This window comes from Salvia hispanica, chromosome 4, assembly GCF_023119035.1.
Source record: "Salvia hispanica cultivar TCC Black 2014 chromosome 4, UniMelb_Shisp_WGS_1.0, whole genome shotgun sequence".
Taxonomy (NCBI): Eukaryota; Viridiplantae; Streptophyta; class Magnoliopsida; order Lamiales; family Lamiaceae; genus Salvia; species Salvia hispanica.
In genome coordinates this window covers 36,176,779-36,200,078 of record NC_062968.1, presented here as the reverse complement: position 1 = coordinate 36,200,078, position 23,300 = coordinate 36,176,779, and the positions used below count along the sequence as shown (strand labels likewise).

At 38.5% G+C, this 23,300-nt stretch overlaps 4 protein-coding genes across 7 annotated transcripts; 2 read left to right on the top strand and 2 right to left on the bottom strand.

Moving 5' to 3' along the window:
• Positions 1–195: 195 nt before the first annotated feature.
• Positions 196–3,341, top strand: LOC125222442 (probable serine/threonine-protein kinase PBL7). The gene is made up of 5 exons (XM_048125063.1): positions 196–444; positions 1,753–1,919; positions 2,037–2,226; positions 2,302–2,693; positions 2,771–3,341. The coding sequence occupies exons 1-5, from the start codon at positions 360–362 to the stop codon at positions 3,095–3,097; spliced, it is 1,161 nt and encodes a 386-aa protein (XP_047981020.1). The 5' UTR covers positions 196–359; the 3' UTR covers positions 3,098–3,341.
• An 851-nt stretch (positions 3,342–4,192) lies between these two features.
• Positions 4,193–9,247, bottom strand: LOC125222441 (thylakoid membrane protein TERC, chloroplastic-like). Its single transcript, XM_048125062.1, has 14 exons — positions 8,927–9,247; positions 8,668–8,832; positions 8,106–8,245; positions 7,934–8,010; positions 7,416–7,503; positions 7,220–7,300; positions 7,015–7,071; positions 6,238–6,319; positions 5,742–5,791; positions 5,410–5,466; positions 5,241–5,319; positions 4,822–4,880; positions 4,552–4,609; positions 4,193–4,465 (listed from the first exon to the last, which is right to left on the bottom strand). The coding sequence occupies exons 1-14, from the start codon at positions 9,069–9,071 to the stop codon at positions 4,359–4,361; spliced, it is 1,245 nt and encodes a 414-aa protein (XP_047981019.1). The 5' UTR covers positions 9,072–9,247; the 3' UTR covers positions 4,193–4,358.
• Positions 9,248–13,086: 3,839 nt separating this feature from the next.
• On the top strand, positions 13,087–15,873 carry LOC125223077 (protein MODIFIER OF SNC1 11). Of its 4 annotated transcripts, none has more exons than XM_048126042.1 (6): positions 13,087–13,424; positions 13,943–14,023; positions 14,138–14,263; positions 14,419–14,470; positions 14,598–14,660; positions 14,794–15,873. In XM_048126042.1, exons 1-5 carry the CDS (start codon positions 13,147–13,149, stop codon positions 14,634–14,636), a joined length of 576 nt encoding a protein of 191 aa, XP_047981999.1. In that variant the 5' UTR covers positions 13,087–13,146; the 3' UTR covers positions 14,637–14,660; positions 14,794–15,873. The 4 variants fall into 4 exon arrangements, with proteins under 4 accessions (XP_047981999.1, XP_047981997.1, XP_047982001.1 ...); XM_048126040.1 differs by having other exon boundaries at positions 14,419–14,473; XM_048126044.1 differs by lacking the exon at positions 14,598–14,660.
• A 393-nt stretch (positions 15,874–16,266) lies between these two features.
• LOC125223393 (probable protein phosphatase 2C 38) lies at positions 16,267–19,020 on the bottom strand. Its single transcript, XM_048126523.1, has 5 exons — positions 18,668–19,020; positions 17,946–18,571; positions 17,013–17,380; positions 16,695–16,931; positions 16,267–16,597 (listed from the first exon to the last, which is right to left on the bottom strand). The coding sequence occupies exons 2-5, from the start codon at positions 18,247–18,249 to the stop codon at positions 16,373–16,375; spliced, it is 1,134 nt and encodes a 377-aa protein (XP_047982480.1). The 5' UTR covers positions 18,250–18,571; positions 18,668–19,020; the 3' UTR covers positions 16,267–16,372.
• Positions 19,021–23,300: the final 4,280 nt, after the last annotated feature.

Genomic DNA, 23,300 nt, shown 5'->3' with positions numbered 1-23,300 from the left:
TTAATTTTTGTATACTAGCTATATATTTTTTTGCATTTACTATTACTTCAATACCTTATTTGTTAAATCACATATATATTTGTTTTATTACTATAATCGACCCATATTACAGCAAAGAGCTTTTCCCAAATTATTTATTTAACTCAAAAGGAAAAGGACAAAGAAAAGGCATATACTGAATTACTGATTCTTTTGGGAAATACTACTAAATTAAATTACTGATTGATGCACCTCTCTTGATTTCTCTCTCTCGAGCAGTATTCAACGTCGCATTGCAGACTGCAGCGCTCAGCCAACGCAGCAACTGTGCGTGCGTGCGTGTGTGTGTGTGAGAGAGAGAGAGACAAAGACGGCAACAAATGGGATGGTTCCCATGCTCGGGACAGTCAAAGGAAAAGCTGGGGAAGAAGAATAGGTCGCTCGATCCAGTCGAGCCCTCTTCAGGTAGGGCTTCTATAAAGATTGACTTTTTTTCACATGTTTGCTTTCAATTTTGAAATCTGTCAGCTCTTCTGAATGTTGTTGATTATGTGGGACTTCAGCATCTATCATTTCACGCTTTCCTTTCTCGATTATGTAATTTGATTTGTGGGTGTAATTGTTGATAGGCCTCGACGGAGTTGGGATTTTTTAACTGTGGCTTTCGTTTTGTTGAATTTTGGGATCTGTTAATGTTTTTGCTACCAATTATTACAAAAAAACAGAGAGATATAAGGTTTCTTGGGAGCTTTTCTTGTTTTGTTGACATCCTTTATTGACCATCAAGCATCACTTAATGCTAGGGATAAAGTTTCTATAGAAGAGTTTTTAGGATAAGCTTATAATTCTAAATATGGACCTCAAGTTGAATCACTCTGTTAAATTTGAAGGTGTCTCCTATAACTAGATATGAGCTTGAGTTCTTTATATTGACAATGAACTGAAATCTCGGGAGCAAATGATATGCGGGTCTTGTGATAAAGCTGTTACTTTTCATTATACCGTACCAGAGAAAGATGTTAGTGTTGAGTACGAGGAAATTGTTATTGAAACAACTAATGTGCTTGGCTCAGTTGGTGTTGTAATTGAAACCAGATTTATTGGCGAGTTAACTATGACACCTTATTGCATTCTTTGAAATTTGAAGAGTACTTCTGTCTTGGACAATTATATGAGACCCTATTAATCCAACGCTAATGAAGACTTGTTCTCATTCGTAAAATTAAGCGCTAACTGATGAGTATAGAGCCTGAAAGGACATGAATAGATCCACGACAATTGCTATCTAACTTGCCGGTGAGTTGGCTGGGGTCGCAGGGGGCAGCCCAATTCCTATTGTGGATAGGATTATGGTTCAATTTTTTGCCTGTATATATCCCCTCTCTCATTGTAAATTGTATCTGGTGAAATCTTTGGCATGAAGTTGCCCCCGGATGTAGTTACACATCGTATCAATTTGGGGTAAACAGTTCTTGTGTTTATTTCATTTATGTTTGTCATTATCTGTGCTTATTTCCTAACACTAACAGCTCAATAAGTATTCGGTGGAAGAAGGAGAAGTAAATGTATTTCGAAATGAGCTCTGATTCCACCACACAGCTTATTGCATGAAACAACTTATCATTATCTTCAAAAGTACTTATTTGTGCACCTGGTGTGCCTCAACATTTTCAAAGTTGCATACTTAGTTATATATCTGGATCTTTTTACCTCTTTACTTGTCTGGTATTAGTATGACATTCTTCACCTAGTATTTATCTCGTTGTCTATAAGGTAAACCCGGAGATGCCACCAAAGATGGATCGTCCAATAAAATTGCAGCCAGGACTTTTACTTTCCGTGAAATGGCAGCTGCCACAAAAAATTTCCGTGGAGAATCTTTTATAGGGGAGGGAGGCTTTGGCCGAGTGTATAAAGGACAGCTGGAAGGAACCAGTCAAGTATGTAAACAACATTGATTGTTGCCATTTTATCTTTTTAAGTACTTCCAACCCCCCCCACTATTTCAATTGTTTTACCTTTTGTTAGTTTTTGAGTTTATCTCGCACATTTTGTAGGCTGTTGCAATCAAGCAACTTGATCGGAATGGCTTGCAAGGAAACAGAGAATTTCTTGTTGAAGTATTGATGCTGAGTCTGCTTGATCACCCTAACCTCGTCAATCTAATTGGATACTGTGCTGATGGGGACCAGAGACTTCTAGTTTACGAATATATGGAGCTAGGTTCTTTGGAGGACCATCTTCATGGTATGTTACTTAACCTTACCCACTGCACTTGGCACTGCTAAGGCAGTGCTAATGATTTGGACTATTACTGTGCAGATCCAATGCCCGATAAGGCAGTACTTGATTGGAACACAAGAATGAAAATTGCTGCCGGAGCAGCAAGAGGATTGGAATATTTACATGACAAAGCTAGCCCTCCTGTCATTTATCGTGATCTAAAATGCTCCAATATTTTGCTCGGTGAGGGTTATCATCCAAAGCTGTCTGATTTTGGTTTGGCTAAACTGGGACCTGTTGGGGATAACACGCATGTATCCACGAGGGTCATGGGCACCTATGGATACTGTGCACCTGAGTATGCAATGACTGGCCAGCTGACTCTCAAGTCAGATGTCTATAGCTTTGGTGTAGTTCTTCTTGAAATCATATCAGGCAGGAAAGCTGTTGACAATTCAAAGAATGGGAACGAGCACAATCTCGTCGTTTGGGTAAGTTTGTCACTTAGTACTATATTCTTGTTTCAGCAGCTTGAGTTGATTCCCTTGGACCTTTGCTATTTCTACAGGCAAGACCGATGTTCAAGGACAAGAGGAAATTCCCACAGATTGCTGATCCTGTGCTCCAAGGTCAATACCCAACGAGAGGCCTGTACCAAGCTCTCGCCATTGCGGCAATGTGCGTTCAGGAGCAGCCTAACCTGCGACCCATGATTGCAGACGTTGTCACAGCTCTGACATATCTGTCTTCACAGAAGTATGACTCTGAAACACATCCTGCTCAGAACCCTCTCTGGAAACCTTGCACTCCTCCTAGAACAAAGGGCAAAGGTGATAAGAAACGAATTGATGGAAGCATTGGCCCCAGAAGAGAACAAACTGACAACCGTTTCTGAGGTTTGTGCTATTACTTAAATAAATTTTTTCCTCGGAATTCTACTGTGAATGTATGGATTATTCTGTGTCATGCATTGTTTTCTTGGTCGTCTTCTACGTAGGGTGCATGTATTTGTTTTGGATAATTGTGTAGATGACTGGTTTTCGTACAGTTATAGATGTATATAGCTATTACTATTATTATCTGATTTGTACAATGGACCACGATAGTGTATAATGAGTGAATGACAAGATTTTATAGAATTGGATTGCTACATGAATAAATTTGATTTAAGAGATCAATATCTTGAATTTTAGTTTTTGTAATGATGCAAAGATGTTCTTAAGGAACGTGTCATCTCGTCTGCAAACTTAAGCTTAGCGTGATCCAGTAGTAAAATATGACATCGTTTAAGATGTGTATATAAATGCAAAGAGAACGAGGAGAGCAGCGTTGTATTAAGACATGGTCCATCGAGGTTAGTATCCAATTCTCTCATCAAAATGTAGAATGTCTTACATTACGATAGCAAATTTGTGAGTTAAAAGTAGAAGCAATCGTGCTTGCTTCTAAGATTACAAAGAGATGAGTTTTGCGCACAATCGATACGAAGATGAGGCTAATACTTTTATGAATTAATCGAGTGAATTTTGCGCACAGATAATAATCGATCAAATCAACATAAATCAATTGCAAAATTTATTTGAGTTTGTGTATAATATGCAGTTTAGGATCAAACACGTAGTTGATTGACTGCTGTGTAAATTTCAAAACCAACAAACTTTCAACTTGAAAGTGTGCAAGTGTATGGGCAAAATGGTGAAAGTGTGAACATTCGTTATAATGAGGTTCAATGCAACTATAATTTAAATAACAATCTCAACTGTAATCACTGCGTCATTCAATCAAATTATGTTCCGAACCTTGAAAGTTAAAAGGTCTGAGATTAATAATTGACGTGTTAGGGCAATTTTGAGTGTGGTTTGAATTGAGTTGTGGCATTTTTGTGCAAGACTTGTGTGCATAGAAGTAAATAATGAATTTAAAGAGGTGCAATTAATGAATAAATCCATAAAAAAGTCCTACTTTCTCTCCCCAAAAGACTTGCAACGAATAAGTATAAAGCGTTATAAAGCAATTGCATTAAATTCTGGCCTGGAGCTTTATTTCGTGATATCATTATTCAAATAAGAATACATATTTAGTTGGTCGACAGAAGAAGTTATTATAATCACGTAATGAAAGAGTCAATGGCGGGTAGTGAGTTCATCATCGGCTTCTCACTCTGTCGTTTCCGAGTCTGACTTCTTCAGTAAACTCAGCAAGACGCCACTCGTGAGAGATGTGGCAACCAGTCCCAGGGAAACCTCAGTAGATATATGCAAACCTGGAGAGAAGTCGGAATGAAATACATACATTAAACGAGACTACAGATATTCATGAGCTGAGCTTATTTCAATAGTAAACACTCACCAAAGAATTCTAGTATCATTTTGCACCCGATGAATCCTAAAACCACCCCAATAGCAGGCTGATTGGCAGAAATTTGGCAATGACATTAGTACGTAATAAAAGTAGCTTATGAAGACCAAATGTCATGTTATAAACTTTCGATCATATCAAAAAAATGGTACTCGTAACAAAAACTAAACCTATGACCGTGGAGTGAAATGGAGTGTACAGCCTCAAAGGTTCAAACCATGATAAACAACCTAATCTTAAACCAAGAAAGCAAAAATTCACCTGCAAATACTCCAAATCTGCCATGCCTTCTGAGATGAGTGTATAATAGGACCTTAAGCCTACAAGCCAAACAAAATTCTGATGAAGTTAGTTCCTGTCCAGAACCGTTGCACATCAAACCAGGTTCGTATGCCAGTTAGTCCAGGAAAAAGTTATCATGGTTATTTCAAAAAACGACATCTAAACTAATTTATTTTTAATGTCATCCAACCTTTTAGGATTCCATCTAAAACTTGTATAGCTTAATTTTAAGATTCAATACTACTATAACTTAAAGTTTCATATTTCTTACTTTCAGGTTTCAAAAAACTACCTCAAATTCCTGGTTTAATCAACATAGACAATAATGCCTTAACATGATAATTTTTTTTAATACAACTGCACACAATAAGGAAGGGACACAGACGGACAAGTAGTACCTAATATGGCAAAGAAGTTAGATGAAAAAACTATGAAGGGATCGCGGGTGACACCAAAAACTGCTGGTATAGAGTCCACCTGACAAGAAAAAAAATATGACAATGAAACACCAGTGATCTTTTAGCTTCCAAATGTGCATTTCGGATAGTTGAGGAATAGGACACCTACAGCAAATGCAATGTCGCTGAGTTCAATAACTGCTACTGTCAGAAGCAAAGGTGTAGCCTGTCCAAAATGTTTGACTCCTGTTAGAAACGAAGCTAGAAATCAATTTCTTAAAGAATTTATGTGCATGGGATGCTGAAAACGTGAAACACATAATACAGCTTTTAGGTCCCATTTGCAACTGTTGGAATTTGGAGATATTCAGGAGAGAGTCCAGGGACTTAATTGAAATTAGAAAAGGCTTGTGCCCAAAATTTCATGCATCAAGTGGAGAAATGTCTCAACATGAGGTGAGGTCACATTAGTTACAGTGAGATGGTGAATTGAGAACATACTTTCCAGATGCCATCCTGGATAGTAAAAAATCGATTTCCATCATAGTCAGCTGCAGATTAGACATGTGGAAGGAGTAAGAGTTATTAACTCATTAAAATAAAAGAAATCATAGATGGTGCTAGGCAGTGTTCAGCTGCCAAACAAGAACAAGATGAGGGGGGTGGGGGCAGGTTGTATGATGGGATCAGAACCAAATGCCAGTAGTGAGCTATGAGTTAAGTTTCTAGATGATATGGGGTAAGCAAAGCCATAAACAGACATAAATTAATGATATGATATCAAGCTCCAAATCAAGCACTAACCTACACTTCTATAAAAATATAATCAAATTTTACACCATGCCAAAACAGGAAAAAAATAAAAATGAAAAAGGATCTTCACGCAAGCACTCCCAGAAATGTATAAGGTGAGCTCGGGAATCAGGCATGTGCCTGGTGCTTTTACGACAAATAATTTTCCAGAAGAATAGGAAGGAAGGTGGATGAGGAACATTACAAGTTACAGGGATGAACTTCTTGCATGTCTTCACAATGATATTATCTGAAAGATCGCTATCTTCATCATCCTCACCAAATAGCTGAAAAGATAAATATAACCAGAATAAGAGAGCAGCACCAAGAAAACCTAATAAGTGACTGTCAAGTTAATAATATAAGCAATCAAAAGATATATGATTAAGCATAGGAACCGTTCTACAACATGCTAGTAATGCAGGAATGCAGCAGATAGGCAATCACATATATCCACAGAAAATGAAATCTAATTTCATGCTATTCATGGAATGTAGCGGATATTTGTTTTAGTTGCAATGGTTCCAGGGAGGGCCATAGAGTGGCCACTGCGCATGGTCAAACAACAAATGTATATATCCATCAAGTCGATTAGACCCATCTTGCTGCAGCTACCTGATATCGCTGAGAATCAGGGGGATTCCAAAAGAAACTTAAAGTTGTATGGCAGCATGATAAGATATTATCCTATGATTTTTACTGAGACACAGGACAATAGAACTTCACAATTTGTGGAGAAAGTCTTTCTGAATTTCATTCAAAGGTATCAAAAGGTGAAAGAATTAGGCTAGACTACCAGAGAAGGTAATAAGGAAGTTCTCTTCACGGCAGCCTCCAAATGATATGATTCAAATCCATCTATGTGCATAATTATATTCAAATGCAATCTCTGATTGCTAATCAGTTTTGGAACAATTTTTGGAAAGAGAAAAAAACATGAATACTGACACAATGGTGGTCCATGAACCAGAGCGGATGGTACCTTGAATGAGGAATAGAGGAGTATTGCTGCCAGAAATAGATTTACAGCTTCAAATCTCTAAAAGACAAGAGAAAGCAACTCAATAATTAGAAGAAAGCAGAAGAAATTTTTTTTGAATGGCATTGAAGATAGAGATACTGATACATTATTCATGCATTTAGTCCTCTAATTTTAGCAAGCATATACACTGAAGTTTACAACTGACCTGAAGTGTTGCTGTCCCAAGAAGTATCAATGACAATCGGAAGATTACAGCACCAGCAATACCATAAGAAAGCACGCGGTTCTATTTTCAGTAAGCATATTGAACCATCAACCAACACAAAACCAGGTAAGTATGCTACATCCAATTATCTTCTAAAGAAAAGGTCAAATGTCTTAATAGGACTATGGTGCTAGACCTGATAATTGATCGGCACTCTGAAATACTTGAATATTAGGACAAATACAAACAGATTATCCACAGATAAACTCTGCTCCAGTAGATACCTAAACATAGTCAAGCATTAAGTCATCAACAGAAATGCAAAAACACAATACAGCATTTGTGCACGGGAAATTATACTCAAACACTGAGGACATTAAAAAATTATCATGTGTCATCCTTCTGAAAGATTAAAACAACCCAGCTGTAAAAGAAAAAAACATACAGAAGATGAAATGTAATTATGAAACAAGTATGAGAAGAATAAGTTAATAAAATATTTCAATTGTATATGAGCTTGTGCACGGAGATAATTGAACTTTCAGCTACTCCATATAAGCCAAATTCTCTGATAACAAGGCCATGTTTGGAGCATATGTAAAACAGAATATAGATTACCAAAAGGGAACAATATTAATGTTTATTACTGCCCATGTGAAGAACTTGCATAGAACCAAAAGAACAGGTGTGCCACTAGAAGGTCAGTAATCATACCCAGCAAAAAACTCAGATGCCTTTCCAACTCCATCTTTCAAACCAACACCAACACCAAATACCACAGCCGAGAACACCTACAACAAAGGTTACTAAATAGACTTCAATTCACCTTATTCACGGATATAAGTCAACTTAAGCATAGCCAGAATTACAGTCAGGAAACACATACACACAAGCCCACAGTTCTTAGAGATGAAGCATAATCAGTCCTCAAAATCGTTTCTTCAGCATCAGCACGGGAGACATCATCACATGAATCCTCACGGTCACCCATGCCATTGGATGACTGATATCTAGATACATCATGAGCTGCAATATACGGGACCAATTTCAGTTAAAAAATAACAAATCAGCATAATCGTCTATGCATGCACTTCCACACATGAAAGCTGCAAAATTTTACAACCTATTGTCTTTCAGTCTGTAATTAAGATCCACAAGATATTGCATCAAGCAAAGCCACCATAAATGATGCAAAGTACAGTAATCGGGACACTTTTATATGCAAAAAACTCTCAATGAGCAGATCAACACACATACACATAACAAAAAGATGCGTATAATCATTTTTCTCCAGCCAGTTCTAATTTTAGAACAAAATTGAATCACTATTAAGTATTCAGACAGATTAACAACATGATGCTGCATATATATACTAGTATAAGAGAAACTAAATTCATCTCGGAAAGCAGATCAACACACACATACACAGAAAACTCCCGAAAGTTCACCTGTATCATCTCGCGAAATAGAAGCTTTCTCCTCATGCTCGGTCTTCCTTGCACAAGTAATTGTCGAATATTTTTTCGCATTAAGTCTTCTTGGGGCCTTGCTGCTCAGAACACCTTCTGAGATCGCTGATGTTAAATGGTACTTTCCACCACAACAACATCCACCTGAAATTATTCCAATAGAACAGGTAAAAGTCACCAACAACATCCAATGTGACAGAGAATCATTTCACATAAAAATGCATGCTTGAGATTAAACCTGAGAAATGGGGGCGAGAGCGTCGAAGAATAAACCTACTGGCGACGTTCTTAGGGCAATTGACTGGGGATGATTTAAGCAGATTGAAATCCAAATTAAAATGGATTTGGATTGAACTGGTGTGCATTGTGGAAGCCAATTTCATGGCTCGAAAATTCGTTCCTCTTTTTTCTTTATTTTTTTTCTGCAGTTAGAGTGAAGAACAGAAGTGTGGTGTTGTGGAGGTGAGGCTATGATGGAATGGGATGCCTCTGATCCCACACTGCGCCCGCCAATGAGCTAGACAACTAGTTGATTTTCCACCACAGTCCACTGTGATGCACCACACACTGCTAGATTTATGTTAGATTATGTATTTAGGCCGAACATGACAAATTTATCCCTAGGGTTTGGTGTTATTATCCGAAAAGGATCTCTGCTCCACTCCTCATCCACCTCGCACAATCAAATAAAATAATATTATAACTATGAGCAATTTTAATAAGTGTAGATGGATTATTTTATTTGATTGTGAGAGATGGATAAGAAGTGGAGCAGGAGATCCTCTCCGGTTATTACCACCTTGTCCTAACAAAAAACAAAACTCACTCTAATTTTAGTTGTGCCGTCGAGATCTATTTTCACACCTACTAAAAAAAGCGAGTAACGAAGATGGAAGCACAATGTCTGCAATTTGGTGGTGCAAGAGTGTGGATTCCGTGAATTCTGCTAACCGGTGTTCATCTTTCAAGCTTTGACAAAAACTTTGAGACATAATCTTTTAACGATTTGATGAAAACAAGTATACTAAACAATGTGATAAATCGAGTAAGCTAACACTTCTAAGTTACATATCAGATGTTTATTGACATGTAGACAAGTGATGTGTAACTTCAGTTGCTAGTTGCTACGTTAATGTTTCTATCGCGGGTTTTTTTTTTCTGAAAAATTTTATCACAAAAAAATGACAACTACCTAAATAGTTGTACTACTACATTTTTTAGTAAGAGCATCGGGCGGGCTATCGTCCTCCACTGCAGCCCCACGCCATATGCGATCTCCTTCCTCCGCGCCCTATGCATCGTCCGCGGACGATGAACTATTTTTTGCATCCTTCGGCCTATCCTCCTCCCCATTGTGGGGGTAAGGAGGATAGGTCCGGACGATGCACACATTTTCTTTTTTTTTTCTTTTTTTTTAATGTTCTTCTATATATATCACTAATTTTTATACTTCATTTCATACATTTCACTCCACTCTCTTCCTCGTCTCAAATTCTTTCTAAATTCAATAATGATTTCCGACAATTTTCCATATTTGCAAGCATAAAATATAAAAAATAAATAATAAATACTGACAATAAGATTTGCCTTTAATTTGTAGTGTTTTTATATTTATTCTTGCTAATTGATATATTTGTAGACATAAAAAATAAAATAAAAATATAAAATAGAAGTTAAAATTATAGAACGAGCTATAGGGCGTCCCATTGCATGGAGATGGGATGGAAGATAAAATATTGATGTGGCGGAGGATAGGGTGTCATCCTATAGGGCGGGCTATAGGACGCCCCATTGCGTATGCTCTAAACACCTCAAACAATGTGACACAATCTACTATTGATCATGTAATCATCATTCGTCTTTAAAGTTAATACTTTCTCCTTGTTATTCAAAGTGACTCATTATTAAGATAAAAACATCATTTTCTCTACTTTATTATCTCCATTTAACTAATAATTAAAGTACTGCATAAAATACGGTGTTGAATATGAAATTCTTTATTTAGAAGTATTACTATATTCCACTTTAGTGATATACTAAGAACTCAATGGTCATAGCTTAAGAGTATCTCCAACTATTTATACTAAACTCAAACTCATTTGAATGCAAATGTCATATTAAATTTTTACTTCAACCATTTATACTAAATTCAAACTTAATTATTTTTTATATTATATTTTTTTTATTCACAAAATTTGAAAAACTTTTAAGTTTTGATTTAGTATAAATCTAAGATAATTTTTTTTGAAAAAAAACCAAAAATGAGATTGATTTTGAAGCTAAGGGTATCCGCAACACTATCTCTTATCCGTCTCTTAACCGTCTCATCTCTTTACTATTCATGGGGCCCACTGTACTTTTCAGCTCATCTCTTAACTAAGAGACAACACCTGCATCCCTCCATCTCTTAACCATCTCTTAACTATTCATTCAATTTCATTTTTTATTTTGAATTCCAACAAATTCAATTAATAAAAAACACACTTCATTATAAATAAAATAAAATTACAATTTAAATACCTAAAAAAATAAAAAAGACATAATTAAAAAACTAGAAATTACAAATTGCACACTTAAACTCAAATAAAAAAAATGGAGGCAAAGAAGCAGAAGAAGGAGTTCTCTAGTGACGATCATCTAACGGTTGCCAAATTTTGCCCAAATGTGCTCCATTAGATCCTCCTGGAGTTGGGCGTGGGCGGTAGAATCACGTGTCCTTGCCCGAATAGACAACCGCTCTTGCAAAGACGGATGCACTCCCGTTCGAGGCGGACTACTTGCGGTTGAGCTTCCCGGGGTTTCAGGGTCGAACCAATTTCCCGCCTCAGGTCCTTCGTCGGCGACAATCATGTTGTGCAAGATTATGCACGTATACATGATGTCGACCATATTCTCCATAAACCACCTGTCGAGCCGGGGCTTTGATAATGTTCCATCGAGCTTGGAGAACCCCGAACGCTCTCTCCACATCCTTGCGAGCAGACTCTTGCTTCTGCGCAAAAAGAGACAGCTTTTCGTCCGTAGGCCTGTTGAACGTCTTCACGAAGGTTGGCCACTTCGGATAGATGCCGTCGGCAAGATAGTACCTCATTTTATACTGGCGATTGTTAGCGACGAAATTGATGGCCGGCGCTTTACCATTCAGAACTTCAGCGAAGAGGTCGGAGTTGTTGAGCACGTTGACGTCGTTGTTCGAGCCGGGGATCCCGAAATACGCATGCCAAATCCATAGCCGGTAGTCGGCGACGGCCTCGAGTATAACGGTGAGGTGGGTGCCTTTGTGGCCGCTCTTGTATGACCCCCTCAACGCCACAAGGCAATTCTTCCATTGCCAATGCATGCAATCGACACTCCCGAGCATCCTCGGAATCCGTGCACTTGTTCGTGAAGACGGAGCAGAAACCGACAATCTGCGGTGGTTGGCTTCTTCAGAAATTCGGCGGTGAAGGCTGCCCGGACGCCTTTGCAGAAGTTCAACAAACAAAGTCGCCCAGTGGATTCTCCGACGTGCAGGTATTCGTCGAACGCATCCGCCGTTTGTCCAGTAGCAAGCTGACGGATCGCCGTAATACATTTCTGGAGCGTCGTGTGGCTAGGACGGTCAACAGCGTCGAACCCTTCTCCGAAGAACTCTTCCCGTGCCGCCAATGTACTCGCGATATGCAAAAATAGCGGGCGTGACATACGGAAACGGCGACGGAAATAGATATCTCCCCACACCGGGTTCGGACTGAAGTAATCACGTTCCAACCTTGCGGCGGCTTCCTCCCGGTTACGGTGGATGTATGTCCGGCGTCGCCTAGGAGGCGCGACGGCTTCCTCCTCCCTACGTCGATCTTCTTCTAGCGATTCTTCTATTATTCGACGCATTTGCTCAAATGGATCCATAATTGATTAAATTTGGGAGAAGAAAAAAATAAAGGAATGATTTTATAGAAGTGATTGGAGAGAAAAGAAAGAGAGATGTGTGTTTGTGTGTAAAATGGAGAATGGAGAAGAGTATATATAGAATATAAAAAAAAAAAATTTAAAAATATGACCGTTCAACGGTCATATTACCGTTTTTTTTTTTAATTTTTTTTTTTTTTGAAAAATCTGTTTTTTTTTTTTTAAAAAAAATTGAATTATGACATCATAAATCCGACGCCCACTCGCGGGTCGGCGAGTGTGGGACGTCACGCCAGCCGCCCGCGCGCGCCACGTGGCGCCGGGCGCGTGTCTCGCCAGCTCGAGGCTTGCCTCGCCGGGACGCTGTCGGGCGTCGAGACATCTCGTCTCGTCGAGACGAGAGCGAGACAGCAACGCAGAAGGCAGCGTTGCGGATGCTCTAATTATCTCTCCAATAGAATAAATATTGTATCGTAGGAGGAGTATATACATATTCTATTTTATCTGGTCCTACGATTTTGAGCCCCTATTCAATTCCTTCACCCTCAGGATTTCCAATCTCTCTCTCCAATGGCCACCGCGACGGCATCTAAAGTCGAAAACCCTAAAACCACCACCGACCTCAATTTAGCGCCATCGCCCGTTGAAGATGCCTCATTGACTCACCAACTTCCTGAACTTCCAGGCGACCAAACAAAGGAGACTCCGGATGCGGCGGCTGTGAAAACCAGCGACGTAGATGGAGGCGATGCGGCCACGGATATTCAGAAGAAGATGAAGCGCGCGGAGCGGTTTGGGATGCCGGTAAACCTTTCGGAAGAGGAGAAGCGCAATTCTCGAGCCGAGAGGTATATAATGTTGCCTCCACTAATTGGTTGTGTATTACTCCATGTAACTTCGACCTGTATCTTGTGTTTACGGTAAGTCGGTAAGGGTCATGGCTCGACATTTGGCGTTTTGAGTTGTGAATTCGAGAAAATTGCACCTCATCAAGTTCTTGCCCATGAATCGGTGCTGGGAAGTTGCGGCGACCTAATTATCATTTATGGATTACCATTTAATTTTTTAAGTTAGAGATTAAGTTATAGTAGAACATTATGGCTCGATTATGTAGTCTTTTAATTTGGTTGTTTATACTTTGAACTTGCAATCTATAGTTGGCTTTAAATGATAATCAGAGTGTAGCAGTACAGGTATCTTGTATGCTGTGATGGTTATTCTGTATACCCCATTCTGCTCTTTTGGTGCTATAACTAGTGATGTTATTATTGTTAGTGTTTAGACTTTTAGAAAAAATATTGTGTTACTTTTTGTCTCACTGAATATGGTTGCAGATAAGCTTATCTAAGCACTTGCTTTTAAACAGGTTTGGTAAAGCTTCTGCTGCTGATGGATTGGATTCGTCAAAGAAATCAGAAGATCTGAAAAGGAAGGCTAGAGCAGAGAGGTTTTGGGCCTTCTTTGCCCTTGTGTGCTTATGTGTGTGTTTTCTTGTTGTTGCTGTTGTTAAGTGAGCGATTAATTGGATTAATTCATTTTACCCATTTCAATTGTTCATCAGGTTTGGGATTACCAAACCTGTATCGGTTGAAGAGGAAGCTAAGAAAAAAGCTAGACTTGCTAGGTTTGGGTCAACTCCTGTGACTGATTCAGTAGAGGAAGATAAAAAGAAAGCAAGGGCACTCAGGTATAGCAACATTTTTTTACCCCATTATTATAATGTGGATGAAGAGGATACTTTCAATGTACCCAAAATTGAAAGTTGTGCTAACATTATAAAATCTTGTAAGAGTTGAATTTTTTTAGAGTTAATTTAATGAGTTGGACTTTGCTGCAATGTAGATTTTCGCAGCCTCAGTCCAGCCCGAAGGCAAATGGAGAAGGAAATATTGAGGTGGTGAGTTATAAATATATGAATGAGAGCCTATGTTTCTTATTAAAATAATAATAATTGTTATGGAAAGTGTTTTTGTAATAAGATTTATTGGTTCCTTTTCTCATTCCTGGGCTTAACATGTCAGAAGAAAGCAATATCTGGCAAGGCTGTTGGAGGAACCTAAATTAACATTGGTCTATAATTGATAGTAAGACATTCATCTGACATTTATCTTTGCAAACCTCATAATTCTTCGTCTTTAAGTTTCTGTCAACCTAAAAGCTCAGCTACTTATTCTTTATGGCATTTCCGAATTTGATGTATCATTCTCTTTTTTTCAGGATGCGTAGGTTAGAGTAACGTCTTCAACTCCCCTACTGCCCTCTTACTGACAACCTGACATGAACACCTGTTTGCATAGCCATGCATTCCATCTGTGATTAACAAATGATTTTTGTTTTTTGTAATTTGGACTTCTTTTGTTATGGGTTCTTGGTGATGCCTGCAACAATCAACAGCCACCTCCTCTATGTCAGTGCTTCTGAATCGGCATGCCATCCATTTCAAAAATTAAATGCATTAAAAGGTCTTTTAGATGTGTAGCTCTGTGTAATTTTATGCTTTTTTCTCCTGTTCATACCTGCATCTTGTTCTCTAACCACAAGCATTGATATGCATGAGTACTTTTGTATGAACTGGATAACAAATATTGGTTCAACAGGTTGTACCCATAAATTTTGGTCATGTTGGTCCATGAGAAGTCTTTTGTTAGGTTTTGCTAGATTATGTTTGATCGAATATTTGCTACCCAAACTTGGCATTGTGCTTGTAGTGTACTATATGCCCACCCGTGGCTTGCTTATGTGGAAGTGACTGATAAAATCTTGGTTGATGATTTGCGTTTCAAATAGTTGTTGTTTAGAGATCTTTCAAAATTATCAACTTTTGATAAGGTTAATACTGGTTTACTCAACAGCTGTTTAAAACCATCACCTTTTTTCTTCTCCTATGTTATTGACTCTGTGCTATTTTTCCCGAAAATTTCCTAGAAGTATCTGATCTGATAGATTTACTTCAAAATGATTTAAAACCTTCTAGTTTGTTTGATGTTTTGGTAGTTTTATTTTTTCAAATTTGAATGATTGATAAATATTTTCTTATCATATGGTGTTTTTGAAATGGTTGGCTTGTGCTTTGAGATGAATGCCAGTCAGGAGGTGGTCTGTGGTTGTCGATCATGCACCGTCATGCCAGGTGAATGTGTAGGAATTAGTTGTTGCGACTACTTTGCAATGCTAGCAAGGTTTCTTTTGCTTTCAGGTAGTAATTCCTAGTTAGCAACGCAAGTTAGCATGGAATGCTTGGTGAACTTGTAATAGTTTGGTTGGTCTGCTAGAGGGATGTTTCTAGTTCTTTCTTCATACCATCTGATTCTGTTATGGATGATTTCAGCCTCTCAAACATACAACATGCGTTATGCTAATGCAAACTGAAAAGTGTCGTGAATGAATTTGTAAACAATATCTGAATGATTGTGAATTAATTCTTACTATCCTTTTCCAACTATATCTTTCTCGTAATAACTTACAAGATTGTCTCATAAGGTGTTTTTTTGGGCATGGAAATTAAGAAGGGTGTGTTTAGTCACTTAGATGAAAATATAAAGAAAATGGACATAGATTAAAGTTAGAGAAATTAAATATGTTGATAAGGGTATTGTTATTTCTGATCATTATCTCAAAATCATTATAAGTTGTCATTACTTATTTAAAATGAAGATATGAAATGCGATGACCTATCTGTTGAGTCGATGGTTAATATCCCAATTCCCAAATGAGCTAGTCATCTGAGATTCAATAAAACAATATATTCCTTCTTTCATTTTATCTTTTCAAAACGAAAGATAAAGAGGCAGGTACATTAAGAATTTGCACGGCTGGGAAGGCGAGCACCCCCTCGTATGGAAACAACAGGAGTTGATCGAGCAATAGATGGTTGACGATCTATAAAAATGACGACAACCGTTATATCATCGTGGAAATGCCTCCTCACGCCTCGTTCGATTTTCTTCAAGTCTGCATAGCGCATCTCTCTCTTCTTGGCTGCTTTTCGAAGAGCGCATTCAACCAGTCGCCTAGCTATGCCCTGTCCAACAACATTGTACATAAAAATCATATAAGCTGCTTGAAAAACTACTTCAAACTCTTTGGTTTCATTTCCTAGCAGAATCAGAGAGACTTACATTACGGGGATTGCTGGCGACAATATCTACCGCCTCTTGGTTGCTCAAGTGCTCCCACAAACCATCTGACGCGAAGATGAGAAATTGATCCTCAGGGTTGAGCCTGTGTATGAGCACCGAAGGTTCTGCGCTGAGGATTGGCTTGCTGAACCGTCGAGGCAGCCTGAATTTGTCCAAGAGTGGTTCTCTGTTGAACTCCCACCTCTTAAGATAGGCGTCGCCGATGGATCTTGACACCTGTTGCAATAAAACCAGCTCCATTATCATCTTGGTAGTCGCATATTATTGGATTAAAGACGAGGAAATACAAAGGTTTACCTGGATGATGCCCTTCACACGCCACACTTTGTGCTTTGAAACTACAATATGTGGATCATCAGGATGCAAGGTCCGTAGCTCGTTTCTAACTGATTCAAAGCTAGCATTGTGCTCCGTGGATAATTGAACAGCGGTTACTCCTCTACCACTCTTATCTGCCCTGCCTAAGACAGCTCGCGAGTCTCCAGCATTGGCGACATGAAGGACCCCGTTGCATATCACCCCTACCAAACAGCATGTCCCCACTGAAGCCATTTGAGGATTTGTAGACCATTGCTGCCTTACTAGACACAGAAACTCCTCTTCCGTTGCCAAGAAAGCCCTTCTAATTACATCTGCAGATACCTCCTCACTCTCGGAGGCAAATCCTGCACCAACAACACCAGTCACATAACTTGAACACACAGTTGACATCTAAGAAGATACGATTATGCACATGTTTTTTTCTGGATAAAATTCATACTTAGGTATTTTGCTTTATACAAATTCCCTATTTACTTTTTACATCTTTCATTATATTATCAAGGCAAGCTAGTTCAATGGAGGGGTAATTGCCATTTTAGCAACAGGAAAGAAACCGTGTCATCAACAACTCGTGGCACGAGCTTAAGCAAACAAGGATTAAGTACCACCAAAAAAATTCAGAGCCTGAGACTGGATTTATGCATATCATGCCACTCTTTTTTTTTATTATTTTATTTTATTTTATTTTTTATCATGCCACATTTTTACCAACAAAGTAAGCATCAATCTTATAGTGAAGTAATGGATGCAGCAACTTAACATATGGTAGAAGTTGTGCATTTGTGTCAATCTTAACCTATACCTCTTCTCTCTGCCCCTTTGTATTGGTATCTTATGATGAACAATGAATAAGACTCATTCACAAAAGGAATTAAAGATGCAAACAAACAAGTTTCTTGAGAGACTTACTCTTTAGATTGGTGAACAAGGTCTGGTTGACAAAGCGGGAGGTCTCCGGCCCTCCATGCCCATCATAAACTCCGACAAAGGTACCACAAGGCCCCGAGTCAAGCAAACTCAGTGGCCCTGATTCAAGCTGGCTCTGATCCTCCAACAAATTGTTGGCTTGAATCACAGCCATTGAGAAGTCTCCACTAACATGTTGGCCAAGATCCTTATACCACCACAGCCCATTAGCCCTACCATCTGGATCATCCCTACTCCCACTCCCATCTCCCTCAACACATGGTCTCCAACAAGGCTTCACCATCATTTACTCTATTCAACTACTCCTTGATACAACAACACAACACTTACAATAATACACATATAAAACCTACATGTCCAATTGATCTATCTAACAAAGAATCACAACAAATTAATAAACCCTAAACATATAAATACACAGACAGATATCATCCAAAACAGCCAGCAGACAACATGTTCATCATCGATCCCGACCTCAACTCCAGATTAAGCATAGCAAAAGTGTTATACCCAACAGCCGTACAAGGGCTAGACACCATTAATATGCAAGATACAAATTGAAGGAAACCAAAAGGGTATGGGCAGAATTTACTCTTCAAAATCTGTCTCTGCAGAGACAATAAAGCAAGAGTTAATTTTTAGCTGAGAAGTGCAGAGAATATGGATTGGGGTGGCGTTCTCTCTCTCTCTCTCTAATTTCATACCTTGAACCTGGGGGCCTTCCATAGCTTTTGTGCCAACTTTCAACAACAGCCTTAGCTGGAAAAACCCATACAAGTTTGATGGTGACAGAGTTTGTTCCTGGATCGCAGATTGGATAACAAAAAGAAAAGAAACTCTTTCTTGGAATTTTGTTGGCAGAGAGAAAATCTTGATAGATTAGTGTCAGAATGAGATCTCAGATTATTGTTAATATGGTGGGAGGCTCAGAAAAATACAAATAATTCAAGGGATTGTTTGTAGAGTATTGTTTTCAATTCAAAGAACCAGTTTTTTTTTTTTTCTTTTTCTTCTGACAATCTTTTCTTGGAGTATTCTAGTTTAATAATAGCACTAGTTCTCTCTCCCTCAATTATTTTTTTTCTTGGGTTTGGCAATTGAGGCCCTTTTGTTTGGTTTCCTTAATTTTTACTGACATGCCCGATTCAATTTTCACTTTCACTTCAATTTTTCTTCTGACAATTTTTTTGGATCCATTTTGTTTTACAGTAACTTTTGAAAGCGTGCCAATTTGACTATTAGATCATAAACTTAAACAAATATTAGAATTTAGAAGTGAATACTATGGGAATACTATTGGTATGGTTTAAATACCAATACTTAAGCCTATTTTTTTTTGTAGACTATACTACTTGTCTTGACCTAGCTTATATATTCAAGAGTGAGTTAAATAAATAATTCTTAAATTATTGGAATCTTATTTTTGTGATCATTGGATAAAATATCGCTGGAGACCTCTAAACTACGAATATAAATCAAGCGAAGTCATTTTCCTCATTTTGCTTTTTTTTCTTCACCAAACTGGTCCATAAATCTTCAGGTTTCCTAGCAATTTGCTACGAGAAAAGATTATTTGGGATGGACTAGTTTTGTCACTCACTGAGAAAATTTATTTTTTAAAAGTAATTCGCTTATCAAGACTTGAACCATATTCAATAGCATATTTATAGGCTTCAACAACAAATTCCAATTTTGGTTTTCGAATTACAATTAAAGGGTACATTTGCTAGTGTCGTAGAGATAATCGGAGAGAAGATACCGAATTGTGTTTAACATTGGATGAAACTGTAGTTTTGTGTTTAGATATTGGATTTGTTTTAGCCATTGGATTTGTGTAATGTGAAGGGAAACTTTCATGGTTGTGGTTTTAATTTGTTGTTCATATATTGAAATAATGCAAGCTGCCAATTTTGTCATTGTCATGAGTAAGATTTAATGAACCATCACCAATTGAAAATTTCACTCTCAAGTGCAAGAATGCGAACATTAAGAAAATAAGAAAAAAGAATATCAGCAAAATGAAAGTTGAATTTAGTGAATTATGACTTTTTTATTCTATGAATCTAAAATACTGGTAGTATGTAATAGTCGCACCCAATTAAATTTAAGTATGATTCGAAATAAAATTTGCCTATATAAGTCCGGGTTGGGCACATGCATGTATTCATACATGTGAATCAATACGATCATTGTGGCAAACACATTTAATTATTTGGCATTGTTCCTTTGTATCTTCATTTCTTTAGGTATAATCGAACCGAGCTTTAAAAGTTTGAGTTTGGTTTATTTATTAGCGGGCCACATTAGCTTAACTCAGCTAACATATTCAGTCCTCATTATTCGAGCCTAATTATACTATAAATGTATTTGAATATATACAAAATTCTTTCAAATTTCCATCTCTTACTAACAAACGTGACTCAGCAAAATGTTGTAAAAAGGTAGTGAAGATTTGTGATTTCAAGTTGCCAGGATATAAGGGTGTTAGGTAGGTGAAATATTGGCATAATCAGTGCTAAAGAATGTACTAGAAAAATGAGTGACAGTGACATTATTTTCTGTATTAGGATAGCATGATGAGTGGGTCACATTTAGTAATGTTAATACTTCAATAATTTCATATATATCAGTTTATGGGCTTCTTCTTCTTCATTCATTCAATTGATTGGTCCCCCAAAACTGCTCTTCAAATTCTGGTGTCACTCTGATTTTTGAATTCATTCTCTACAGCTGGTGCCTGGTGGCTCCAATCCATTTGTATTATCAATTATGATATGTACTAGTATATCTTTTTGGGTAGGGAAATCACCAATTTGTCATATTTTTAATTAATGTAGATTCAACGTTTGAAAATTAAAATTCATATTATATGATAACGAACAAAATGCGTGGATTTAAATTCAAAGTTGAAGTTGCGTGCTGGCAGATAAAGGCATAATTATTAAATCAAGAGATATTATTGAAACTTTCTTGGTCGCCAAGATTTGACATTTTATTTAATCTTTAGATGGATTTGCAAAACATAAGAAAATTGTCCAATTCAACCCAATCGTAATACAAATCAACTAAATATATGTTGAAAGTTCAAAGTTGAACGTTGAAACTTCAAAGTTGACGATAGTAAGAGCAATATATATATATCACACAGATAAAGTTTTATTTGTGGATGGCATTTATTTAACATCATCTGTAAAATGGGCTGCGGTGGGTCAGCACAGAGCCATTGGGCTCATTAAGTATAGGGCCCATTATTTGGGTTTCTTCAGCCCATTACTACAACATTTCTGTCATTAGGTTTGCAGTTTGCACAGTTAACTAGGAGTACTACTAATTAATTCATTAGGTAAGTATTGTTTAGTAATAAGAAATCAGAAAACATTGATGCGACAGGCTTCCAAATAAAATTGACAATAGTGATTACATGATAAAAAGTAGGCAATCCAAAAAGACAAAGACGTGGTTTAATTTTCAATTATTATTCCAGACATAACACTATTTAATAGATTGTCTTTTGCTGCACCATTTTTATGTCGGTGCTATTGAACTCACCAATTCAGATAGTGTCCAAGACCTAATTATTTAGTACAGTACTACGTAGAAACGATTATAGATTTCTATTGGAGTTCGAAAATAGGCTAATTGGCATCATTACAAGATAATGCCAATCATTCTTTATTACTCCCTCCGTCCCTAAAAATTTGTCACCTATTTCTTTTTTCGTCCGTCCCTAAAAATTTGTCACATTTCACTTTTACCATTTTTGGAAGTGGACCCCACATTCCACTAACTCATTCTCACTCACATTTATTTTAAAACTAATATATAAAAATAAGACCCACATGCCACCAACTTTTTCAACCCAATTTTACATTTCTTAAAACCCGCGCCAGGTCAAATGATGCCAAATTTTAAGAGCATCCACTATAATCGGCGAGCGACCGGCTAGCCGATTCCTAGCGCTAGCCGTCCGCTCGCCGAACCATTGCAACCGGCGAGCGTGGAATCGGCGAAAAATTCGGCGAGCGCTCGCCGATTATCGGGCGCTGTCCGATGCGCTCGCCGCCATTGTAGGCTGGCGATCAGCGAGCGATCGGCCAACAAATTTTTTATTTATTTTTTTTAATTAAATTTTCGAAACACTATATACACGCGATTTTCACGTCATTTTCATTCGCACCACTTGTTTTAACGAGTTTTCTCTCTCTCTTAATTTCTCGTACAAGAGCAACAACGCGGAATGAGTAACGCGGGTGGTAGTAGTGGTAGTAGTGATGAGGAGTACGAACAGCAATGGACGAAGCATTGGAGGCCTATACGGAGGGTGAGATAGACCGACTGCTACAAAGGGCTATGCAGCCGGCGGTACCTCGACCTCCACCCGTTGTCCACCGCCGAGCAGTGATTGCTCGGGATCACGTTGCTGCACATCGGCGGCTATATGACGACTACTTCGCAGAGCGGCCGCGGTTTAACGCCAACATGTTCAGACAGCGTTTTAGGATGTGCGGGGAGAGCTGTTTATGCGTATCGTTGACGCTTTGGAGCGTCGATATAAGTGCTTCCGCTTCAGGTACGATGCGGCTGGCAGACCCGGCCACACCCCTATTCAAAAGTGCACGCTGCGGCAATCAGGCGGTTGGCCTACGGAGGCGCGGCAGACATGTGAGACGAGTACCTCCACATCGGTGAGACGTACTGCCCTGAAGTGTCTGAAGTATTTCTGTGAGGGCGTCGTTGAAATATTCAAGGACCCAGTATCTTCGAAGCCCTACCCCGACGACTGTCAGGATCTGATGCAGATGCACAAGGAGAAGCATGGGTTTCCTGGGATGTTAGGCGGCATAGATTGTATGCATTGGGAGTGGAAGAACTATCCCGCTGCCTGGAAGGGGTTCTACACCACCGACTATAAAAGAAAGAATCCCACGATGATCCTCGAGGCCGTAGCTGATTATCGGCTGTAGATTTGGCACGCGTATTTTGGGGTAGTCGGGTCGAACAACGACCTCAACGTCTTCAACTCGTCGCCCCTTTTCAACGACGGTGCCAGGGTGTCGGTCCGGCCATCAGTTTTGTCGCCAACGGCAACCTGCATGATATGGGCTACTACTGCGACGGATGAGATATACCCTAGGTGGCCGGTCTTTGTGAAGACGATTATATGCGCAAATGAGGACAGGAAGGCCTACTTTGCGGAATGGCAGGAGTTGGCGTGCAAGGACGTGGAGCGCGCATTTGGTGTGCTCCAGTCCGATGGGCGGCAATTAGGGGTCCAACGCGTTTGTGGCATGTCGACTGCATTGCTGATATAATGTACGCCTGTATTACCATGCACAA